The 25,912-nt window shown below is 41.7% G+C and overlaps 1 protein-coding gene across 1 annotated transcript in view; it reads right to left on the minus strand.

Annotated features, from left to right (window-relative positions):
* Positions 1-9,454: 9,454 nt before the first annotated feature.
* The window catches only part of LOC149309113 (caveolae-associated protein 1-like), a 39,034-nt gene continuing 22,576 nt past the window's right edge, over positions 9,455-25,912 (minus strand). Inside the window, exon 2 of the mRNA XM_089531830.1 lies at positions 9,455-12,118. Within this exon, the coding sequence (XP_089387956.1) occupies positions 11,429-12,118 (690 nt within the window). The 3' untranslated portion in view covers positions 9,455-11,428. The remainder of the gene's footprint in view (positions 12,119-25,912) is intronic.

Below are 25,912 nucleotides of genomic sequence, written 5' to 3' on the forward strand. Positions count from 1 at the left end.
TATATTTTCTGAATTCAAGTTGAATAAACATGGTGATGGAATGCAATCTTGCCTGATCCCTTTGCCAGCCGTGAATCATTCTGTTTCTCCATATTCTCTTCTAATGGTAGCCTCTAAAACACTCAGATAAATATAAATTCATTTCATATGGAGTTTTTTTTAACAGCTATATAACAAATACTGTATTTTATTATGTGCTCCACCATATTTTTCAAATGAATCATCAAAACGCCTTGTTGGCTTGTTGGCTTACTTACAGAACTCTGAGCAAGACAAGTGCTTAAATTTGTTCTTCACTAGCAACAAATCCTTGACTGAATCTACATTTAAGTATCTATTTCATTTGCCGATGTGCTGAAATTAAGGGATAAAACATTTCAGCATCTGCATTGTGTCCATTTGCTTTTCTTTTGCCCTTTGAAAAATAAACTCACCCAGAGCTCAGGGGGCAAGTCTTGTCTGCTGCTACTACTAGGAACAAGGAACTTGAGAAAAATCCATCCTCTCCCACTATCTGCAGTGAGAGGACAGGCTGCCAAGTAGACACATTTCTTGAAAGTGAACAGCAAATGTGGTGTTATTCAGTGGATATCTTAGTCATGCTCAAAGTGGAGGACATTTTGAAATTCCTCCTGGACAGAATGTTGAAATGTAAGATATGTCCTGGAAAAAGAGGACATCTGGTCACCCTGTGCAGGGAGGAGCATGATCTGGAGGGGGTGTCCCAAAGGATGCTAAAGGGAGTATTTGAATGAGGTTGGAAGGGTCTTTAATGGGTACTCTGGATCTCCATCCTGTCCCCTAGCCCCATGTGGATCTGATCCTCTCTGTACTATGTTGTTCCTGAAGAGAAAGCCCATTTTCTAACCACTTGCCTGTGTGACACTGCATGCTCTCTAATTTGGGACGGTTTTCAAAATCTTTGTTAACTTTGGTTTTATTATACCTGATATAGGTGTGCCATCCGAAGCGTAAATTATAGCCTTTCAGATTTAACAGTTTCTTGTTGTTCAATTTCAACCAATCTTGAAGCCAAATAAGACCACACACCAAATAGTAAGTTCTGAAATCTGATAGAGCCCATCTCCTGCTGTCTTTTGTATTGTCCTCAACGTGTATTACTCTGTCTATGTGCGCGCGCGCATAGACTCTACACATATGGCTTATTTACAGCTATATAACAAACACTGTAGAGGGAGGGAATTAGCAGGCAGAGCCAGAAAGAGTTGTTCCAGTGCACAACCTCTTGTTGCCCATTCCCTGGCCCGCTCTCTCCCTTGGCAAGTACAACACCTGCTGCACACTGTGCCTCCCAGAGGCAGCAAAGGCTGTTCCTTGCACCTTTCCATCAAGTTGATCTCTCAGTGCCCATTTAATCTCCTCCTGCTCCTTCATAACTTTGGGCTTTTTTCCACTACACAGTTATAGCACTATGCTTCCCCTTTACTGCCATGAAAGCAGCCTATGCAATCTGGGATTTGTAGTTCAGGCAGCAGTATTCTCAGCAAGAGAGCATTAAAGTCTCACCAGGCTACAAACTCCAAGATTCCACAGCATGCAGCCATGACAGTTAAAGTGGAATTATAGCACTATAAATCGGTACTGTGAAAGGGAGCAGTGTTCAGGAAAGCATAGAAATGAGATGGGTTGGATTCTTCTCATAACAATTAATGGGGTTCCATACCAGTAGCATGTATTTCTACCTTTTCCTTCCTTGTATCTAAAATGCACTGTCATTTCTAGTTAGGAGGCTTCTTTCCTCTTGTTGCCGACTCTCCCTGCAGTTAATGTTTCCAGCTAAAATTATTGTTACTAACAGGAAATCACCAAGGTGACTTTTCTTGGTCATGTCCATCTGTGCTGTGTGCTTTTTGTAGCTATTGACAATTACAAGTGGGACTGGCAACAGCGTACTGCAGACTGGAGGGCACATGTTTGATACTTTGTGGTGGTATACTTTGTGGTGAAGAGATCCTTGTCAGCTTATCACTACCAGTACTTTAAAATGAAAGAACTGGTAAATAAAGAATATGCTTTAAAGAGAACAAACATAAAGGTAGCATATAGGAACCTGCAAGTTTTCCCCCTTGTGGTAAATAGTTAAAGTGGTGCATAAGTTATTTACATCAGGGAAGGAATATGCAGGAAAGAATTAAATAGTGCTATCTTACTTAAATCTAATAATTCCTAACATAGGAGGATTTAAAATGCCAGTTAAACATACTGCTCTCAGCATTACTTGAAAGTCATTTTAGAATGATTCTACTACAGAATAGTGTATATCCATGTAAAGATGGTATTGAACAATTTGTCATGTATTGTTCTGCTCCTATGAAAAGGATCTGCAGAAAGAGTTAATTGTTTTATTATTAGTTTCTGTCTTGGGCTGTTCACTTGATACCAGCTATTGAGATACAGTCTAATATAGTGCCTTAAATCTTAGTTCTTACCTCTTAAAAGAGAAGGACTGCACTGCAAGGGACCTGACTCAAGCTGCATCTGCACTGCAGAAATAATCCAGTTTGACACCTCTGCTTCCATGGCTCAATGCAATGGAATTCTGGGAACAGTAGTTTGTTGTAGCACAAGAGCTCTCTAACAGAGAAGGCTAAAGATCTCACAAAACTACAAATCCCATCATTCCATAGTTTATTTCTGCAGTGCTGATACAGCCTCAGTCAAGGAAGCCACAACCATGAGCCTCCAGGACTTCAGCAAGGCTGTTAATAACTGATGGTCTTGGCCCATCTACACTGCAGAAATAATGCAGTTTGACACCACTTTAACTGCCATGGCTCACTACAATGGAATTATGAATTTGTAGTTTTATGAGATATTTAGCCTTCTCTGTCAGAGAGTTCCGGTTTCACAACAAAACTACACATCCCAGGATTCCGTAGTGTTGAGCCATGAAAGTTAAAATGATGTCAAACTGCATTAGTTCCCCAGTGCAGATACAGACAAATGACAAACATAAATTTTAGTATGTTAAATGTTAATCATGTTTTATATCTAAAGTGCCCTGTAGTTGATGTATCAGTTTTATATTTTATAATCCTGTATGATTAATTACATACAGAGTTTTACAGCTGTGGCAAATCAAGAAACTTGTGGTTGAAAGTACTGTCTTTCTTGCAGACTATGTACATACTGAAGTTCAACAGATGAACATTTCTCTGTTATTATTCTTTCATGTTTAGAAGCTGTACAGACAGGATTTCTGCCAATTTTGCAGCTCTTAAAAGTACAGTGACTCTATTGGGGATAGCTGAGGTGGAATGGGGGTACAATCTTATATGTGGCAAACTCATTACGTGGCCCCAGGGCTCACTAACCAAGTCAATCTTTCCCACTGGACTGGTCTGTTGAGTTACGGATAAAACATGAAGCAGTATGAAACATAATTGTCTTTGCAGACATGCTGACTAGAATGGAGCTTGGAATTGCAGAATATCTGATTAAATGTGGAGTCTGATGGCAAGGATTTTCGGTTTGGTGTCTTTTAACTTGAACCCTAATCAGCAACTTTTCTTTCCCCAACAAAGTCTTACACGCTACTGATGTTTTTATGCAGACAAATTTTCAGTTAAGCAAAAATGGTGCCGTGCAACCAAAATGTAAGTGGAGACGTCATTGTTATGATCCCTATTTGCTTACTGCAAACTCATTATCCACACAAGTGTGAATTCTTGTATAGCCCCAAACAGCAGCTCTCATAGGAGTTTATTACACAAGATCAGGATTTTATCCCATGAATAACCCTGGAAAAATCACATAATTACACGAAACAATTTCACATGACGTCACACAAAATCTGCCATTAAAGTGGTCACAAAGGAGCATTAGCGCACATCATTTTTCTTTCGGGATTTCAGTGACTGCATTTTTGATATCACTTTATTTGCGCAAATTGTGTGTGATAATCATTCGTGCAATTACTTGCCATTTTTGCTTTCTTTGTGGGATGCAAATGTGCTTTAATCTCTCTTTAATGCCAAAATTAGCCCCAGTGTGATAAACTCCATACACAAGATGGGGGTGTGAGCAGGCTTTGGTGAACTCTAGGGTTTACAGAAGTGTTAAAAACCTAGGGGGGAACCTATGAGGGCTCAGAATCTCCCAAGATACTTTCAGGAATGGGATGGAAAAATGTAACCCGGAAGAGGCCATGGCTGGCTGATACCTTGAAAAGGAGCAGTGCACTACACCACAATGTTTTGTTTTGCAGGTCTCATGGTAATTTTCTTCTGTATGTACTACCCCAAGTGAGATTCCTGTCAGGCCTTGTTAGTGGTTTTACAGGCTTTATCGATTGTGGTTAGAGGTGGTACTTGCTGGGACTGGTTATATAAATATAACATATAAAGCAGCATTGTTTGAAGACCGTTGAGGCTGGACGAAATACTGAGGTACATACGTCTGGTATATTGCAATGCTTTGCATGGTAACTCTGTTAACAATGGGAAATGTTTTGTCTCTCTTTCTTCGAATTTTTCTTGTGGTGATAATTTGCAGAGTTCAGAAAAGTTGTGGGCTATTTATTGGGCTTTGTGTTGAGTCCCTTGAATCCCCTAGTCAGTGTGGCCAGTGGCCATTTCGGCAGGAAGTTTCTGGTATAACTTTGTATAACTTTGAAGAGCTCTCTCCATATGCTGTGGTGAAGGATTCCCAGATCTCTGGTCCTGCTCCTCTTTTCTCATCCTCAGGGTGAGGGGAAGGAATCTTAGAATGAAAGCACAACCTTAAATAGTATTTGTGTGTATGTGTTTGTGTACATTTCCCTTATTTGTTAGGCTTTGTGTTTTTGATCTGAATGGCTTATTCCGTTGAACTGTTGTTGATACCAGATGTGTCATGATCAGGGACTTCCTCTTGTAATATCACCAAGGCCTTTCCTCTGACATTACCCAGGGTCGTCCCAAGGTCTTTGATTTTGGCCCTGATATCGTCTTGACCTGGTAACCCAGGCTGTGGTATAATCTTACAGGGACCTTTAGATTCCAGGAAATATAAATGAAATTGTAAACTGAAAGCTGGGGAATGGAAATTCAGGACAGATAAAAGGAAGTTCTTCACACATGGAACCTGCCACAAGATGTAGCAATGGCCACCAGCCTAGATTGTCTTTAAACAGAGGCTGGATGGCCATCTATTGTGGGTGCTTTCATTGTGGGTTCCTGCATGGCAGGAGATTAGACTGGATGGCCCTTGTGGTCTCTTCCAATTTATGATTCTATGAAAAGGAAATCAGGCAAATTTGTGGTGTTAGCAGTCTCCGTGGCAAAATATTCTTTCCATTATCAGACTGTACTCTTCTGAGAATCTAAGGTGCATTATGGTGCTTAGGGTCTCCCCATAAACCCCAATAGACCCTTAGTCACTGTGTACACAGAATACTGGATTATTGTCCAAAACATACTGCAGAAATAATCCAGTTTGAGACCACCTTCTGGCTCAGTGCTAGGGAATCCTGGGAATTGTAGTTTATTGTGGCACCAGAGCTCTCTGACAGAGGCAACTTAATGTCTCACGAAACTACTGTTTCCAGAATTCTCTAGCATTGAGCCAGGGCAGTTAAAGTGGTCTCAAACTGGAACATTTCTGTAGTGTGTTTTTGGACCTATATAAGCCTTTGGTCTGATTAAGTAGGCACTTAATAGAATAAAGTTTAAACACCCTTGACTTTGATTTTTCAAGACTCTCCTCTTGAAGTCCTCCTGCACTGTGATTCCCCCTCCCCCTTACAAATCTCTTTCCACAGATACATCTCCTCCTTGCAGAGGCATTTTCTGTTCTTTCCTTTCCTTCCTTTGCTCCAAGAAAGTCCTTTCTGGTAGCTGTCTGTTTAATCCTTCAAAGGTCACAACAGTCCCTGGTGCTCCTGTTTCTGACTCACATTTTCATGTGTGGGCTATCCTACCCTCCCAATTACCCTTAGTTCCTTAGCTGTTTGCATCACTTTGGTTAGCTGGTGACATCACAGAAAACCTCGCTGAGACAAGGAAGTGGCTTACACTCCATGGATGAGGAGGTTGCTTTTGTCTGCGTTTTGGAAGATGGTCAGGAAATGCATGGAGTGATGCCAGAGCAAAGTAAGCCCAGCAGTGTCCAGATTTACTTATAAAAATGGGCAGGTATGACAAAGCTTGAAAAACATCCATTTCAAACTACAATTCCCACTATCCCCCCAGCCAATAAGGCTAGCGGCTTGGATGTTCAGGATTTGTAGTCTAAAAATGAACTTTCCCAAGAGCTGATATGTGGAGGTGTTTTTGAGGCCAGATGTACTTGCAGATATGTGTTTAAACCATTGTGGAAGTTCCAGAAAAAGTTTCATCTCATTCTATCGCCAATTTGTATTTTTCAGTCTTTGGCAACACTGAAAGGATAGGGAGAGGCCATCTCTGGAATACTAATCATGTCATTTCTTCCACATAAGTCTCAAAAAGTGCATTCACAGTTGAAGAGTACATTAATTCTTTCCTAAGAATCTGTTGATAATTGGATGCAGCAGGAAATTAGTCACTGGTGAATTTCTGAGAATCTTAAGTGAGTGGATTAGCCAAGATGGAGAATTTGGGGGCTGTACCTCACAATGAAGTAAAACAACAGGAGTTCCAAAACTAGATTTCTTGATCATGATTCCCCAGTTCCCGACTTAATTCCCACAACCCTATAAGGTAGGTTTGAGAGTGATTTGCCCCAGGTGGAATCCATTTCCTTTGGGGAATTTGTGGGTTTCCAACTGTTACTGGACTACAACTCCTATGAAACCTCACCATTGCCTGTGCTGGCTAGGGTTGATGGGAGTTGCAATCCAGCAAAACTGGGGGACACGAGTTTCCTACCCTTAGTACAGGTCATTGTAAACTAGATGGACCATTGGTGTGACTTGGTACAAAATAGCTTCCTATATTCCACCATCAGTGCCTTAATCCCCTCCATCTCTTGCCCATATTGGCTGATAAAACCCTGAGTACTAGTGACAACTAGTGTGAAATTCTCTTTTCTGTGAAGGGAGAATAAACAAGTCCAACCCACTCTTGCTTTAAGGGGGCAGTTCTTAGCCATGTATTGAAGACACATATAAGAACTTTCAATCAATCACATCTGGTCCTAAAACCCATTTTTTCTGCAGAAAATAGCAGAATGGTTAAGTGGTTAGAATGGTTCTCATATTAATTTATCCAGCATATGGCAAAATTTCATCCCAGATGAGTTTTAGGCATCAAGCAAAAACAAACACAAACAACAACATTATTTCCAATGGCTTTGGGAATTAGATTGTTTCTCAGCTTACAGGCCCACGTTCCTCCTAAGAGTTCCTGTTCCTGTACCTGTTTCCATTGATTTTCCAATTTCATTTGTTTTTGTAGGTTGTTACAATATTGTTTGCAACTTGTATAGTGGTGTGAATTTTTCTAGGCCCCTGGTAGGTTTGGAATGGAAAAGAATGTAAACACGTTAAATTAGTGGTTTCCAATCTTTGCTCCTCCAGATGTTTTGGATCAGTTCCCGGAAACCCTGGCCTGCTTGAGCAGTAGTCAGGAACTGTGGGAGCTGAAGTCCAAAATATCTGGAGGACCACTGCTTTAAACAAGCAGAAGGCACATGCATTCTCACCTTCTAGCAGGAGTGCTCCTGTTCAGTGTTCCAGCCATATTCTCCCTTAGGATGCCCACTCCGTTCCCTCCCCCTGCTCTTCCACACTTCTTTCCCTAAGTTCACTTCATATGTCTTGAATGTGCCCCCACTGTAGATCCTCAGTGGACTCCAATTTTGGTTCATTTGGGTTGGCACAGATTAATTGAAATTGCTATTAAAATGACTGAATCTATAACAGAATGCAATTGAAGCTCTTTGAGTGAGTTTGACTTCCATAAGAGGCACCACACCACAGTCTTTCCAACTGTCAACCTTTTAACCAATGTGAAGAAGTGGCTTCTATGACAGCAGAACTTGTAGCTGGTCTATGCTATGGTATAGGATCAGGTGCTGGCCCACCATTCTCCATTCTATCATTGTGTGGCCCACCAGGAAAAATGTTGTAGTTACAAGCCAGAGTGAACTACTGTATAGCAATGATCCAAAAATTTTAATGTCCCTCTCATTTCATTTTTTAAATGTTTCTACCTGGAAAGAGTGGAGCTATTGCCACCTTGAGGAGCAAATGAGTGTCGCATTTTTTAGATCTTGGTTAAGGGGCTACTGGAGCTAGAATTGCTCTTTATGTTGTCTCTTCCTAGTGTGCATTTACACCGTAGAAATAATGCAGTTTGACACCACTTTAAGTGTTGTAGCTTTCTCCTATGGAATCCTGGGATTTGTGCTTTCACAAGGTCTTTAGCCTTCACTGACAAAGAGTGATGATGCCTCAAAAACCTACAAATCCCAGGATTCTGTAAGATGGAGTCAAACTGCATTATTTCTACACGCCCCTAGTCTGACTAGTAGACACACCCCTAGTCTGACTAGTTGAGGGCCAAAGTATACTTTCTAAAAGGGCATGCTTAACAATAAGTTGGAAGGAAGAGACACGCACTGATCAGCAGCTGTTACTGGAGATGCCATCAAACAATAAAACAGTATCTTTCGGACATCTTCTGGCTCACAGCACCTCTGACCACCTATTCATCTCCCTCTTCCTCAGCCTTGCAGCAATGGGTCAGAAGGACTAGAACTTCATTTTCCCGCACTTGATCACCAGTGCTGTCTCTGTGGGTGGTATGATGGTGATGGGAACTGGATTCAGTGAATCCAATCTTCGTAACCATTCAGCTCAGCACAAGACAGTGAACCAGCAGGCACAAAAAAGTTGTTAGCTTTGTGTGTTTGCTTGCTCGGGCACTAATCCTTCCCACTATTCTGTCCAAAGAGGATGCACAAGCCCACCTTCAGAGGGTGGGAAAAACCATTTGCCCAGTCCTTGCTCTCAAGGTGTGGAGGCACCTGCTTCTTCCAATTGCTTGCTTTCTCTCTCTAGGTGAGAAATTTGGGAGGGTTTGGTTTGCTGGGCTCAGTCCCTACCACTAGGCCACACGGAAGGAAAGAACAGGTGACCCAGTGAGCAGACAAGCTGACAGTTCCTTCAACATCAATCCATTATGATTACAGCTGGACTTACAGTTAGGGATAGTGAGGCAGCTATCTCAGGTGGCACACAAGTTCAGGATATCATTATTTCATTATGTTACTATTAAAGCATTTTATTTATTTATTTATTTATTTATTTATTTAAATTACCTGGGATGGGGAGAGTTGCCTTTCAGAACCTGTGCCTCGTGGGTAAAAATAACTTGGCTGGCTCTGTATACTCTGCACTTCGATCTGAGTGGGCCTGAATACTAATCACTTATCTGCCTTAGGCAGCAAAAATTGGTTCTCAAGAGTGTCTCTGAGCTGCATCTGACAAACCAGCCTTCATGATGCTTCTTCTCAAAACGCTTCACACCTGTTCTTTTAGAAAAGAAAGTTTATTAGTCATGCTGCTCACCAGGATGCAGTCTTAGAAAAGGCACAATGCAGCTACTTGGCATATTCCCTGTTCCCAAAGTCGGGCACATTCACTCTCCCCATGTGGCATGGCCTTACCGGCATAGTATAGCTGATTCACTGGGATCTCTGTTTTTCTATAAGATCTATAAGAAGAATCGAAAAAGTTGCAGGAAAAGTGTAGTGTGGTGGGGATATCCCCTTGCTTCCCATTCACTTGCACACTTCTTGGTCAAGTAAGAACACCCCTCCTATGCATGCACACATAGACACACATCTCCCTGCTGGATTGTGTGTAGCTCAGTTATGCCCTTCTGATAGAACAGGCAGTGGTAGAGGAAGTACAAGGCATGGAATAGTCTGATAGGATTCACTGCTAGAGGAGCTTGGAGGAATCCTGGTTGACTATTGTGGGAAGAGGACAGACCTAGGAAAGCTCTTTCAGACTACAGCACCCAGCGACCATGATGACTGGGAGATTCTTAGAGTTGTAGTCCATAAAACTAACTTTTCCAAATTCTGAAGGAGGGGAATGTTCTGTTATATCATGCAGAGAAGGATAGCTGCATACATCCACTGCTAGGGAAGAAGGACTCTTTGGTATGCTTGGAGAAATTCACATAGGAATTAACCCAAGAATTGCATATAAAGAGGTAGCTGTAAAAGTATGTGGGGGAGAGGGGTTGAGAATGTACTGATCCTTTCCCACAATGAAGCTGTGTTTTATCTGTGAACCTCTACCCAATAGCTCCTTCAGATCCTTCTCTTCCTAGACAGCATGTTTAGCAAACACAACTAAAGAGGTCCAAGTGTTACCCTACTAGACAGCACAATTTTTTTTGGCTATTCCAAGTAATCATAGCAGGCAAACAACATAGAGGATGACCCAGAGGCTAGTGCTGTAGTGCTTAGGATCCAGCCCAGACAAGCGTCAAGACTGCAAATGGATTGGACAATAGTTTCGTCCTTTGTTCCTCCTTGATTAAATTTTATTACTTGTAGTCAAATGCTATCATAGCCCTCTCTGTCATGCCACTTGCTCTTCCTCTGCTTAATCCACAACAGTCCTCTGCACCCCCTCCACTGTCCCTGTGAGCAATGCACACTGCAGCCATGAGAATCATGTTACAAGGAGGCTCACAAAAAGGTACAGCTAGCAGCACACATGGTATTGAGGGCACTCTACTTAGATGTCTCTTCTCCCTTCCCTCCAGGTACAGTTTGGCAGCTGTTGGTTTTTTGTGTGCACTTACATGGAGCCCATCAAGCACGACTGTATCCAAATGATCTCTTGGAAAATCTTGGGGGCTGCACCAACATTCACTCTTGCAGCATCACATGACATCACATCCTTTCCCAACACAACTATTTCCCAATTCTGTCCCTGCCCACCCCTCATTTCAGCAATGTAACTGAGCCAAACCCTTCCTCCCTTGTTTCCATGTCTTTGCTTTTCCTTCTGTCTGTCCAATCTACTTTCTGGTCCCCAGGAAGAATTCTTGATACCAAGGAGAAACAGGTAAGAGGCAGCATTCTCCCTGGATATACGAATAGATTGCGTTGTTGATAGCACCGTCAGGTGAGGAATGGGGTGGGGTTTTACCACAGCAAGCTAGCAAAGCAAGCGTTCAATAGCAGGAATGGTGTCTGATGGATTACAATGAAGTCCCATGTTTGGTATGATGAAACAGAAATATACAAAAATGCATCTTGGCACTATATTGGGGAAGTGGGGCTGTAAGATTTATCTATAGATAGATATTGTATGTGTGCATGTATGTATGTGTGTGTGCATGCGCCCATGTGAGGCCAAAAAGAGGAAACGTGAAAGGTTACATGTTCAGCTCTTGACATTCTTCTTCTTCTTCTTCTTCTTCTTCTTCTTCTTCTTCTTCTTCTTCTTCTTCTGCTGCTGCTGCTGCTGCTGCTTCCTGCCTCACTCACTGTCGCTCTTGTCTGCCAGTACGGTGTCAGACTCTTCTGTGATCTGCAGGAGTGTGCTCATCTCAGGGCTCTCACCCCTCAGTAGATCGGCATTCTCTGTTTCATCCCCACCAACCTCTACCATCTCAGTAGCCTTCACTTCTACTTCGCCTTCCCGGATCTTCTTGACATGGAAAGTGAAAGGTGGTACTTTGTAGACAGCTGTCTTGGAGCGTGCATAGACTACATGGTCTGGGGTGAAGGACTTCTTCAGCTTATCTCGAGAAGTCTTCATCTTCTCCCTGCGTTCAGTAGTGACAATCTTGGTGCCCAGCTTGTTCATTCTCTTCTCTAGGTTGTGTCGGGTCTTCTCCAGATTCTGTTTGGTCTTCTCCAGGTTCTCTCTGGTCTTCACCTTGGTCTTCTCTATGTTCTCTCTAGTCTTCAGCTTGGTCTTTTCCATCTTCTCTTTGGAGAAGGCCTTTTTGAAGTCATCCACTCTTTTCATGCCACTCCTCTTGATGCGTTCTGCTCGTGACTCCTCAATAATCTCCTCTACCTCCACCTCTTCATCTGAGGAGAGTTCAATATGTTCCTCATCAGGGTGTTCTTCACCTGCGGGCACATCTTCACCTTCTTCTTCTTTCTCCATCTCTTTCAAAGACTTACTAATGTGCAGCTTGCTCGGTAGCTTCACTTCATCCTGAAAGACACAAGGTTGAAATTGTGAGAACCTTAAAACTATACCATTCCTTGGGGGCTGCAGCAGTTAACATCCAGCTAAGGAGCCTCAGTTAACAAGACAGATTAAAACTATAGTTTTTGTGGGTTTTTTGGGCTGTGTGGCCATGTGTGGTAGACACTACGTGGCAGACACGAATCTTCTTTTGCATTAGCCTCCCATCCTGAGGCCTGCCATTGCTATGGGCAATATTTCAGAGCAAAACTACCTCTAAGTATTCCTTGTCTAAGAAAACCCTATGAAGTTTATGGAGTCCCTATAAACTGACAGGTGATTTGAAAGTACATGCTCGCGTGTGTGCGCGCTCGTGCGCACACACACACCTCTGAAGATTTGTATAAAATTAGGCCCCAAAGGCTTTAGTAAATAACCACATTTTGACTTGGTGCCGGAATTATAGCAAGATCGACAACAACTGGGCCTCTGTATATTTTTAGGTTTTGTCATTACGACAAAGAACAGGGTCTCCAGGTTTTTCCTTTCAACATCCTTTGATCCGAATGACTGCCAACATTTCAAATATGGCATATTAGTTCTACAGTGAAGGTGAAAAATTAAAGGTGAGCTTCTGGCATGTCATGTCCATGGATGTTCCCCATTACCAGACAGGACTACATTCAGTCCTTAGTGTGATGCTGGGGTCTACAGGCAATGCCAGATCTGGACCACCTGGAATTGGTGACTGGATTGGGGAACTACCTGCCATTTAAAACTTACCCAAATCCCCAGGGCACCCCACATAGCACGGAAAAATTTAAACGGTGGCTGGGGATTCCTCTATCTAAGAGGAAGACTATTCTTATGGGACATTCTCCTCTTCAGAGAATATAGACCCAAAATATTCTTGAAGGCCTTTTCATAAGATTGTGTGAATAAATGCAAACTTGTTCCGTATTTATTGTACACATGTCCATGTATCTGCTACCAGGGTTACATTTTTGTTTACAGGATATACCACATATTCCAAGCACTTTAACACACTGTTTAATTACTCTTCTCTCAGGTATTCTTGCTGTTTTAATGCAGCGCAGAATGTGTTTCAGGTAAGCCTCATTGGAAATTCCTGCTTATTATCTGTGGTATTATTCAGGGAGGTTGACACAATTCCCACCTCTCCCACAAGGAACATTTTGGAAATGTATATTTAACTTCCTTCTCTCAGTATATATTATCTGGAAAGGAGACCCACACCACATACACCCCATAAAGGCAAACTGTATTGTGATCGCACTGTACCACAGGTTTAATTTCCATTTTCGTTTTTTCAGATGTATAACAAAAGATAACATTTTCATAAGCCCCTAGCAGTCTGGCATGAATATAACTGAGTTGTGTAGTTGCCAATTTAAGATAATAAAGAAATGGGTTCAAAAAGCCTGCAAGGATAAGAGCAGTAAACCTGGCCTGCCTGAAAGGCTCTCCCACTCACCAGCCATCCCCTTCCCTATTACTACTGTGCCTGGGACTATAATGCAGTGGATATAAAAAACATCTGTGGCATGTGCATACAAAGATACTGAATGTCTAGGAGTGCCCCCTTGCGTATATACCTTGCTATGGCACTCACCCAAAACAAATCAAAGGAAAGTAGGATGTTATCAAGAATTTTTTCGGCAGGCCCTGAAAAACATCTCTGACCAGAAAAGTGCTAGTGAGACAGCACATGTCTGGATGCAGCATTACCTGGCACACATCTGGCAGCACTTCCCATTTCTCTTCACCTTACCAAAACCAACAAAGAATTTGTACAGTGACAGAAAATACTAGGAAATATATCACAGCAAACTGCAGTCCAGTGAAAAAGGGAGAGGATGAAACATGGAAATACAGATAGCGATTATTATGTTAATGCTTAGATGTACGTGACACATTTATAGTGACAATTTACAAAAAAGGAACTAACCAATATCTCAGCACTGATAAATTCCATTAGCACCTGCCATGCCATAAAAACCATAATCATAATTCAAGTCAGAGATGATAGCCTTGAATTTCTTGATCTGTGTTTTAATTCATCAGCTTCATGGTGGATTTTCCCTTTGAAACCCCCTCCCTTTCCCCCCGGAGACCAATAATGGAGTATTTTGAAAAGCTGAAGTGTTTTCACACCTCTTTCTGATTTTGAATATTTTGATGTCATATTTGTGTCTTTTTTTTTTTGCACAGGGACTGGCCTGCCTACCACTTTAGAATAGTCAGCTGCCAAGCAAGCAAACATGCTATCAGGTTAGAGAGCAGAGGGAGACAAAAGAGGCACAGTTATTCTATAGCCTTGCTGAAACCAGCTGTGTTTGGCCTTGCTTCAAATCAATCAGTTTTATTATTAGGCAACCAAATACTCGTCACAGCCAAATTAAAAATCAATAATAAGCAATCAAAACTCTATAATCAAAGTTAAGACTACAAGGTTTAAAAATTCCTTTTTTAAAAATTGTCACCTAGCAGCAGTGGCTTAGCACTAATTAAAAACATTTAAAATGGTGCCCATTGCAAAAACTACGGCAAAAGTGTGCTGAGCAATGTATTGATATAGTTAACACATCACTGCACATGCAGAAACCATACATCTCTGGGAGACAGAAGTATGGTACTAAAAACCACCCATGTCTATAGAATTTGTGCTACTATTCCGTTTTTCTCTGTTAAATCCAATTTTCTCTGATGTAAAAAAAAAAAAAGTATATAGAAAAGGCTATGGAAAAACATAGGGAGTATGGCAACTGGATGATTGTGTAGATGTCCAGTAAAAAGTGAGTGAATGTGTCTCCACAATTCCAAACCAAAAACCTAGCAGGGAAGTAGAGTTTATTCAATCATCTGTGAGACAGCAAGAGTCACTCTTGAAACTGCAGTTTTGGACACAAGCAACCTTCAATCACGAAGGCTTGGAAGCTGGAACAAGTTGCCTCAAGCTCCTTCAGTTTTGTAGCCAGGAGTTTTGAGTGTTTATCACAAAACATTGTTATACTGGTATAGTGGCAGATAAATTATGCCTTTGCCCCAGCCTTACTGCACAGGATAAAATTGCTGTGTTGTAGAGGTCTTGACAATTCAGGTATTATCATGCTGGAAATTATTTGGTGACTTCCTTTCCTACAGTGGTTCCATAATGAATGTCTCATTCCACTTCACTGTGAGAATGACTGAATAGTGGAAATGTTGTGGATTTGGTTTGATTGTCCTCCCCTGTTTATAGCACACAGCAGTTTCCATCTACTTCTCAACTCAGAATTCCCAAGTAATTCTCTGCCAAGAAAGCTTCAGACTACTTTGATACTTGAGTGGGGTGGACAAGACTTCTCAAAAGAATAGCTGTGTTTCCTGGTATATTTTTATACTCTACCCTCTTGGAAGCTTTTTCAGACTTTTTGTAATTTTTAAAAATACGTATAAAAGGTTTGCTCTTATAGTGCAATAATAGTGTGATCCCAAGCTGTTAACTTCTGGCTCCCTAGCCTTCTATAGTTGCCTGCCTTGACACTACTGAATCATCTGGCAACCATTAGTTCTTATGTTCTCTCGGTCTCTTTATGGGGGGATCACATCTGTTGCCTCAACCACCACATATATGTGCTTCCATCCCCATTCCCCAACTTGCCTCCAGAATAATGCAGCTGATCTGTGGCATTATTACCGTTGGTGTCACCCGGTGCAGTAACTCATGGTATCACCTTGCTCATTTGCTTCCCCCTATACCACACCATGTAGAGAAATCAGACAAGAGCCAGCTGTCTGGTATGAACAGTTTAACTGATCCTGATCAACTAAACTGACATTGCTGGTCAACTCAATTGACACTGTGGCCAATACAACTGACAGTCTGGTCAAATCAATTGACAACAAACTAGGCAAGCCCATTCCTTTTTAAAGACAAAGACAAACCTATGAAATGCAGGATAGCTGATTAATCATAGCATGGTTGGTTAATCATATTGAGTCTCGACCTTTGGATCTGTGTACTTAGTAATAGTTAACTTGTTTTCTTCCTCAGAGGAAGACCCAGATTAACTAATTGGTAGAAGATTCTCCCAGTTTAAGCCAAAAGACAAACCCTTCTGTGTTTGCACAGATGTGTATTTCATTACAAATGCACAGATGCATGGTATGTCTGTCAGCACAAATGGAAAAATCTCTCTACAACACCATACAGAATCCTGTATTTATGTACTAATGTTACTCATACATCGTAATTCCTAAATTTCACTGAACATAATGGTAACATAGTTTTTTGAGGCCATGTTCTAGAAGAGTTTGTTCCTGACGTTTTGCCAGCATCTGTGGTTGGCATCTTCAGATAATGCTGGCATGGAAGTGAGTGGGATGTGTGATATGTGACCCTGGGTTGGGAGGAGTGATTTCCATGTTAATCTGTGTATTGTTCTGTTGTTGAATGGCAAGGCCTCAGGGTGGGAGGATATGCAAAGAGGATTTCTGTCTGTTTAATTAGAGATCATATGGATGCCAGGCATGAAAGGTTCGACGTCGTAATGGTAACAGTTCTGACATAAACAACTAGTAAAATTTAAATTATGGCTTTAAATCACAATATCTTATGCACAGCTGAAATGTATTTACATATACATTCTCTGAAAATGCCAGCCACAGATGCTGGTGAAACGTCAGGAATAAACTCTTCTAGAACATGGCCGCACAGCCCGAAAAACCCACAAAAAAAACTATGGATGCTGGCCATGAAAGCCTTCGACTTCACACTGAATTTACATATACATTGTTTCATGTGGTTGAAGTGAAAATTTGGTAAAAATCTGATTTAAAAAAAAACACTGAAAAAGAAATATTTAATTTTTTAAAATTTGGGGCCTCTTGTTTCTCCTCCTACTGAGATTCACCCTACTCACACCATCCTCAGTGTTTTAAAGGGACACACAGGCAAATGCCACAGCCCATTTCTGCCAAAAAGCAGATGTTTGAGGAGCAGGGGTGTCACCTGGTGCAGCCTGCAAACCCCCCCCCCCCACCTTCTCACCCAAGTGGTACCTATTTATTTACTTGGATTTGCATGCTTTTGAACTGCTAGGTTGGCAGAAACTGGGTCTAGTGACAGGAGCTCACCCCATCATTCAACACCTGGACCTTGAACCGCTAACCTTGCAATCAGCATCTTAACCAGTTCAGCATATAGAAGTACTTTCAAAATAGCAAGAGTGATTCTAGTCTGGGACTGGAAAGACCCAGGTTCCAATGCTCTGCTACTGAGCCATGAAAGTTATAGATGACCTTGTGCTACTCAGCCTATGGCAGGGTTACTGTGAGCATGAAGTGAGGATCAGGACCAACATGTATGCTACCTTGAACTCACTGGGGGAAAGGTAGGATATAAAATATAGCAAGCAAGCAAGCAAGCAAATAAATAAATTAATGCATAGCATGTGATAGCCTTGTCTGCACTTTGAAGTGATACAGTCTGGACACTGGTACACATCTCAGTTCAGAACTAAGCCAAGTTCTTTCCCCTGGTAATTCAGTGCTTTGCTTTCCTCCTCTACAGACCCCAGAGAAAAGGCCAGCAGCATGGCTGCGTGCGAAAGGAAAGTGTGCAAGCAGGCATGTATGGGTGACGAGAGGGCAGATCTGAACCAGGATGAGATAGGTTTTCACCCAAGCAGCACATAGTGTGCATCCCCGCTTGGCATTCCAGGAACACGCTGGAAATAGCCACTGCCATACAGAACACTGGGACTGAAAGATAGGCAGATTTATGCCTCCTAGATTTGTACTACAGTATTTGAAAGGAGAGGCCTGAGGAAGGCATGGAATTAGTAGGGAAAGTCACAGCCAAAGACTGAGGGGAGCTAGAGTGAGACACAGGAGAAAGAAGGATTACAAAGCATGAAAAGCTAACTTGACCTAACGAAGTACCTTGCAATTTTTGGAAACCTGAACAATTTAAAGCACTTATCTGTGTCTCAAAAGCCCTCCGTATCTAGATTCTGTATTCACAGATTCAACCAACCATGGTTTGAAAATATTCACCGAACAAACAAACAAAACCCAAAAGCAAAAATTTCATCTTGGCTTGTTATATAAGGGACACAATTTTACTATACCATTGTATTTAATGGGACTTGGGCATTCACAGATTTTGATATCTATGAGGGGTCCTGGAACTTTGAAAGATTTGTTCAGAGGGCATTTGGCACAGTATTATGTAACTGATATTAGGGAGCAGATAAAAAACAAAACAAAACAAAAACCCAAACCCTTCTTCAATTAGGTTTTTATATCCCTTTAATCCATTAGTGATTATCCGAATACTTTTAAATGCAATTTCAAAATTCAGGCCTTGTATAGACCGGCCTGTAAGGAGGGCCGAGTCGGGGGGGGGGGGGGGGTGTCAAGTCCACATGATGTACAGGGCGTCATGTGCAGTGTCACAGTGCTCCTCCGGTGCTGTGTCCGCACAACACAGCGCTGAAGGAGCACAGAAAGCTGCAGCACCATGACTTTGCTGCCCTTTCCAGGGAGCAAAAAGGAGCCAAATTTTATGGATCCTTTTCGCGCCCTGGAAAGGCCAGATAGGAGCCATGGCATGAGGTTGCCGCAGCCCTGATCTGGCTGTAAACGGGACGGCTGGAGGCTGCCCCGTCAGGGCTGTGTGCAGAACCCCTCAGTAATTTAACAAATGAAATAATGACTCAAACAACAAGTTAATGTTAATTTAATTTTCTTAATGTTTCAGTGTTGGTAAATTAACTTTTCTGAAGATTTAACACCAGTGCTTACACGCTCTGCAGTTGTGACAGGAGAATCAGCTTGTGGGGGTTGTTGCATTTAACACACTGCAGTGTGGCTGGTCTGCCACCAAGAGGGGCAAGAAACTGCTTTTCAAGCATTTGGAGTCTAGGTTGTTGTACAAAGCAAAGATCCTCATTCACAAGTGCCACTTTGAGGGATTTATGTTGCAGTGTGTGAATGCAGCCAATTTAAATTAGACAGTGAAACAGAGCCAATTAAAAAGTTTGTTCATCCTAGTCAATGCTAGCTTCACATTCAAACTACAGATTCAGTGCAGGAAACGCAAGAAGGACTTCCAAACAGATGTATAAAAGCATCCCTAAGAAGTGTACTGAACTAAAATGTGGTCAGTGTGCTGGGTTTGGATGTGAGAAATAACATCAGGGGCAAATCCTACTTCAGCTGTGAAGCTTGCTGGGTTGTCCTGGGCAAATCAATTTTATATGAGCTAATCTTATAATATTCTTGTAAAGACAAAACACTACATTGAGCTCCAGAGAGGAAAGCCAGGATACAGACATGATGCATAAGGGGTCACAAGTTGTGGTGTAGCACCAGTATAGCAAAATACCAAAGGAGTTGCACTGGTGTGTCAACTCCAGGCAACGCAAGAGTGCTGGTGCACATACGCCATACACTGAGGTGGGCAAATTGCTCTTCACACTACCCATTTCTGGACCAAAAAATTGGTGAATTGCTTTTCTGGAATCCTCCACAAGCAACAATTTACCTTTAAAATACAGTACAATGCAAGGCCTCCCTACACAGTTTAACATCTAACAATTTTTTTCAGAACTAGAAATAGACTACTTCTACCTCTATTGCCTACCTCTGCCACACACACTCCTATAGGAGTCAGAATGGGCAAAAAGAAAGAGGCTGGGAGAAGTCTGTTTTTTTCATAGCTCAAAAATGAAACAGGTGCTAAAGTGATGCTCTCCCCCAATATACTACTACATTTTATTTTTATTTTCCGCAGAGGAATGGTAGATGTAAGCTGTGACTACAGTGACACATGCTTTGATTACAACCTGTTTGGGTTTCTGCTCAGCCATGGAAACCCACAGATGAGGGCAGGAAAGAAGGTCTTCTCAGTAGTTGCCCCAAGGGCTGTGGAATTTTGTTCCATGGGAAGCTAAACTGGTGTTTCATGCCTTTCACTGGCAAGCACTGGCAGAGCTTCTTACTTAAATAAACATTTGATGATTAATTGGTTGCAGAAGGGTCTTTTTTACAGGGGAGGTCTGACATTTTTAACTTATGTTTAAAACTGATTTGATCCCTTTTAAATTAATTGTGCTTTTATGAAATAGTTTGCTTAATTCTATTTTAACTTTTTTTAGTTTTATCTTATTACATGTTGGGATGTGGTGGCTTAGTGGTTAAGATACCAATTTTGATCTGAAGATTGGAAGGTTGGCAGTTCGAGGCCCAAGTGGTGCATGTTGGAGGGAGCTCCTATCACTAGTCCCAGTTTCTGCCAACCTAGCAGATCGAAAGCATGCAAATGCAAATAGATAAACAGTGGGAAGCGAACAGCGTTCTGTACTGTCATGCTGGCCACATGACCACTGGAGTAGTGCTCCAACAACACTGGCTCTTCGGCTTAGTAATGGAGATGAGCGCCGCCTCCTACAGTCAGTTACAACTAGACATTCATGTCAAGGGACTACTTTTACCTATCTTATTTTAACCTTGTTGTAAGCCAATTTGGGTCCCATGTGTCAGTTGAAAGGTGGGACATAAATCTCCTGTTGCATTATAGTCAATGAAAGCCATAAGGATTTTGATTTTTTGAACTGATATTCAGTCTAGACTTAAGTGCAATTGTACTTTTTGAATCAGGTTATATTTGGGTCTTGTGGCACTTAAGGCTTTAGCAAATCTTCAGGTGAGTGAAAAGCCAATGTTGAGGGTCAGCCACTAAGGATGTCTCTCCATACATCTTGCTGTCTTGATTTGATGCCTTGATAAAATACTTTTAAAATCTATTCTTGGACAGATGGAAATATTGTGGGGCACCATATGATACCGTAGTTTCACTGCTTGCATGTAAACTCTCTGCACATTCTCAGAGGAAGCCATCTAGAAACATCATTGTTTATTCTTGCAACACAAAACAAAAACAAAACACAACAACGTATCCTGCTTTGGGCTCAGTGTCAGTCATCAGTGCTGTTACTGCTTAGAATGAATTCCAACTTATAACAATAAAGGCATAACCAGGTAATATAGTGGGTCTCGCCATCCACAGATTTGAGCATCCGTGGACAGCAAGCCCCATTGTTCTCAATGGCAGTGTGTGAACGAACACAGCCACTGGAACAATGAGATTTGAGGTCTCACATTTCTTCTTATCCACAGGTTGGGGGGGGGGTGTCCCAGAACAGACCCCATATGTATACACAGGGTCAACTGTACAGTGGTATACTAACAAAAGGGCAAATGCAACTTTCTTTTAATCACTCCATATGGCTACTTCATATAGTTTACATGGTGAATGGCCTCACTTTTTAGACGTGTTTTGTACTACAGGCTAGCCCAAACCAATAGCAGTCTTTAAAAAGAAACCAAAAGTGAACTGCAAGTGTACCTTGGTTAATGAAGTAGGTGTGTTCCTGGGCAATATGTCTTTAACAGAAAATTTGGTACCAGAGGCAGAAATAACATGGAAAGAATAGGAATAGTTTGCTACACCATAAACAAGAAGAGTAGTTCAACCTGTTTCAACAAAGCTTTCATTCAAAACTGAGAATATGTGGGTGTCAAATGAAACAATTAGGTCAGGTAAGCCTTGTGTAAATAAACAAAAATATGTGAAACCATCTATGGACTACTTGAAGGCTCTTCCCAAAATGCATTCAGGAATGACTTTGTTTCTTTCTTTCACCAGCTTTTGCTTTTTTTGAGTTCCATTTTGGTGAATGGGCAGGCTTCTAGATCTACGAGTTTTTAAAAAAACATGCTGGGGGTAGTTGGTTAGGCAGGAGTTACTGCTCTCCCCATTTATTTATTTATAGTATTTATACTCCGCTCTTCAGCAAAAAGGCTATCAGAGTGGCTTACATTTAAAAAAAAATTAGACAGTTCCCTGCCCTCAGGCGTACAATCTAAAAAGACAATGTTTTGCTGTTCACAAATGGTCAAGAAGTGATTTTGGCTGCAGCTTTTGTTCACCTTTCCTGTTCTAGGCAGATGCACACATACACCTGTGTTTTGCTATAGGAAAACCCAACACTTTCCCAACTCAAGCTTTATTGCACTGTCTGCTATAGACAGGCTGCTGCAACCTGAGTCCAAAATTTATATTTCTCCAGCCCTACTTCACCATTCTCCTAATGCCTAATCTTAACACAGGACGAGGAGGTGTGTGTGTGTGTGTGTGTGTGTGTAAAAGATCTTTGAAAAAAGGAACTTGTTTGTCACAGGCTTTGTCAACTGAGGCATGCCTATACTTTGGCCACTTTTGAAAACAAGAAAGTAAACCGTTACTTTTTTAAAAAGTTCCTATAATGGTAATGGAGGGCACATGCATGTGCAATGGAACCGTATCTGTAACTAATTTGTGTTTAAAATTAACTTCTGAGTGCTGAAAAAAATTAATATAGTGTAATTACTGTGTGTCTTGTATTTTTTTTGGTTATGGGATGCAGGGCAGCCATTTTGCAGTCTAGCTGAGGCTCTTCTAACCTCGCATCATGTGCTGTTTACTTGCAAGCTGGCTGTTCTGCTATTTTCCAGAGCCTAGCTGGATACTTCAGGCCAACATCTGCTTTAGTAATAATGTTGTCAGATTTGGGACAAACTTGCAAGTGGCCTCTGGGGGACAAAGGTGGCTGTTTGGAATCAGGATATTCCCCCACCCCACTGCGGCACAGGGCTCCTGTCATTTTCCCCACAACAACACCTGCAAGGGCAATTCCTAGCCTCTCAGAGAAACTCCAGCCACTGCTGGACCAGCAACATCAGGAATCACTTCCTTCCCTGGGAAACCACACAATGATGTCCAAACAAAAGCTGCCCTTCTCTTCAGAATGGCATAGCTATACCTGGAAGCCAGCCATATCCGGAGAGCTCTGATCCTTATCAGACCCTTTTTGGCTTTACAACATTTGTGCAAGGAGGGACAACTCCCAAACTTGGTTACACGTAGGGTCATCTTGCCTGCCTGCTGCTCATGATGCACATGATAACCAGGTGATCTAGGTATCTGTAAGGGACTCATGCCACCAAACCTGGTTACACAGCAGAAGGATGACCCTATGCCTTGATAATTTTAAAGAGCAGCAAGTTTAAAGTTCAAAATTGTGGAGTGAGGGAACAGAAATATTGATTCTAGGATGAATCTATAATATACCCTCAAGACATTGCTGCTCAGGTCTTGGGAAAGCAGGATACACCTTTCATGGAGTTGCAGAAGGTAAAGTAAAAGGGCTTCTTTGGGCTGCTGTTCTCCCTCTCAATCTGTCAGCACAGCAGGGCAGCTTTCCTTCCTGCTTCTTCTTCCATCCCCCTCACCCTCCATGTGTTCCCCATCCAAGTCCACGTTCCTAAGCGGTGAGTCATGGATCCAGCAGTCTTTATGGGCATACTCAAACTGCCTGGTTGCTACAACACATATAAACACTTCCCTTCATGTATAAAAGGCCAACAAGACACAAAGACAAGTGATGTTTCCAGGCTGGTGGGGTCTGTGATTATGAAACCGGGGGTGGTATAAGCGTAGGGATTGAAGAAGCAAAAACAACAGAACCATCAGCTGGCACTGGCAGGCTTCAAGGGAAGGGTGAGAGCACGACTGAAGCTCCTAATAAATGTTTATTGGGACTAATGAATGTATGCCTCTTGCATTTTAGGGCCAGCCCTACCATTACACAGATGAAAACAGTGGCCTAAGGCAGATGTTGGAAAGTAGTAGAATCCAGGTGCTGCAAGTGAAAGGCATGTGCCATGTTGCTTGTCTTTAGCTCTCTGAGATCGCCTGTTGCTTTCAGATGTGTCAGGAAACACAGCTGAAGAAAGATCCAACTGCCATTTCCGGTAGCTTTTGTGCATGGAATAGGAGGGAAGAAATGCCTTGTGCTTTGCCTCAGGCAGCTAAGTGTCACAGGCTGTCCATGTTTCATTTCAGTTTATATTAGAGATGGAGATGCTTGCAAAGTGTTGGGGTCCTACCTGTCATCAGTCCAAATGTACCCCTTTTGCTCCCATTCCGAGAAAGAGAGACAGAGAGATGCAAAAAAAAAAAAAAAAAAAAAAATGTGGATATTTCCCCCAGTTTTTCTTTCCTCTTTGTTGCAAAAAATAACCAAAGTTCATATCATCACTGCCTTTAATTCAAGGAGCACTATAGACACTGTCATTTTCCTCATGTTCTCCTCTTCCTCTGTCCATGGTAGGGACAATGGAATAGAGTGGGGCAAGCCTAATGGGTTGGAAACCCAGGAGCCTAGCCCACCCTCAAATTGGTTTAGCTATGCCTCTGAAATTCAATGAGAGGGCATAGCTTTGGTGGAGAGATAAGTCTTATGTGTCTCCCCTGTTTTACAGAAGTGCTACATGGACTCTTCCACATCGGAAACATAGTCAGAGGTAGCCGTGTGGGCTGTACAACAAAATCCAACATCCACAAAAGAGCACTAACTTTATTGACCAACCAAAATGCATCATGCAATCTTTTCCCTGGCTTCTGTATCAAGAAAAGAGGTTAAAAATCATATACAGGAGGGGATAAAGTGAAGATGTTAGAGCCACAGACCTACATTGTGTCTCAGATGTTCCTTTGTTGCTACTCTGTGCTCAACTTACGTACCAGTAAAGAACAACAACTTTTGTTAATTAATGTAATCACTTCCAGCTATGCACAACTACGATGTGCAGGATGTTTACTAAAAAGTCCAGTGGTACTCAAACTTTTTACCTGTGGGACCTCTCTTTACATCTGCTTGCAAACATCTTGCCCCCCCCCCGCCACTTGAAATAGCATATGAATGAAAATATTTTATTTATTTAGTATTTTCATTTGCACATTCATATATTTGTATTTTATAAGGAAATAACATCATTCAAATTACACTAGAGCAGTTTTATTTAAATAAATTCAATATTTAACTCCGTGCATGTATAAATTTTACACATAAAACCGTTTGGGAAGAGGAGAGGAGGAGGATCAGGGCTTCCAAGTCTCACACCTTCCTTTAAGCAACTCTCACACACCCGAGGGCCCTGCCCCAACATCTGACAACCACTGAAATAGTCCCCACTCAGCTGGATAGAAAAAAATTAACTTTAAAAAAGAAGAAGGAAAAATCTGAATGGGATAACATGAAGGCTGCAAAAGGGGAGTGAAAAGTGGACAAGGAAAGGATTACTCTTTTCTCTCTTGCCATTGTTCTCCTTCCTACTCTGCTGTTTTTCTCCCCCTATGGGAAAATATCCAGGTGGATTCCTGTGTCTTTAAACATTAAATTAAAAGAAGAAAATGAGAAGGCTTTTACTTCTGTTGTGTAATCTCACATTTTGCCCTTACTTCAATCATGCATAAGCAAGCTTTAGGACTGCAATTGTTGAGTCCAATCTTACCCATTTTTACTAAAAGCAAACTCCACCAGACAAGTAGGGCTTAAGTGCCCATGTTTACTCAGAAATTAATCTTGCTGTATTCAGAAAGATCTATTACTAAATAAGTGGGCACAGAACTGTATCTGTATTAAATTAATTACATTAAGACTCAATTAAAAAGAATATTTTAATAGTCACACAATGGCAAAAGGGCTGTGGAAGGATGGATGAGTTGTATGTTGCCACAAATGTCAAAGGAAATATCAAATAGGTGTCTGTGACACTGCCACAACCACATTCTATACTGCTATCACAACAGCAACAGATGTACTTTTGGGAGGATCCAGGGAAGAAAGACATGCTTCCTCCTACATGGAAAGCTCCTTTTCCCAGTTACAAAATGTAACATATGCAGTGGTGAGAAAAGGCACCAAGCTC

The sequence above is a fragment of the Sceloporus occidentalis genome, unplaced genomic scaffold (assembly GCF_023333645.1).
Source record: "Sceloporus occidentalis isolate IW3139 unplaced genomic scaffold, rSceOcc1.0.p SCAF_7, whole genome shotgun sequence".
In the NCBI taxonomy this organism is placed as follows: domain Eukaryota; kingdom Metazoa; phylum Chordata; class Lepidosauria; order Squamata; family Phrynosomatidae; genus Sceloporus; species Sceloporus occidentalis.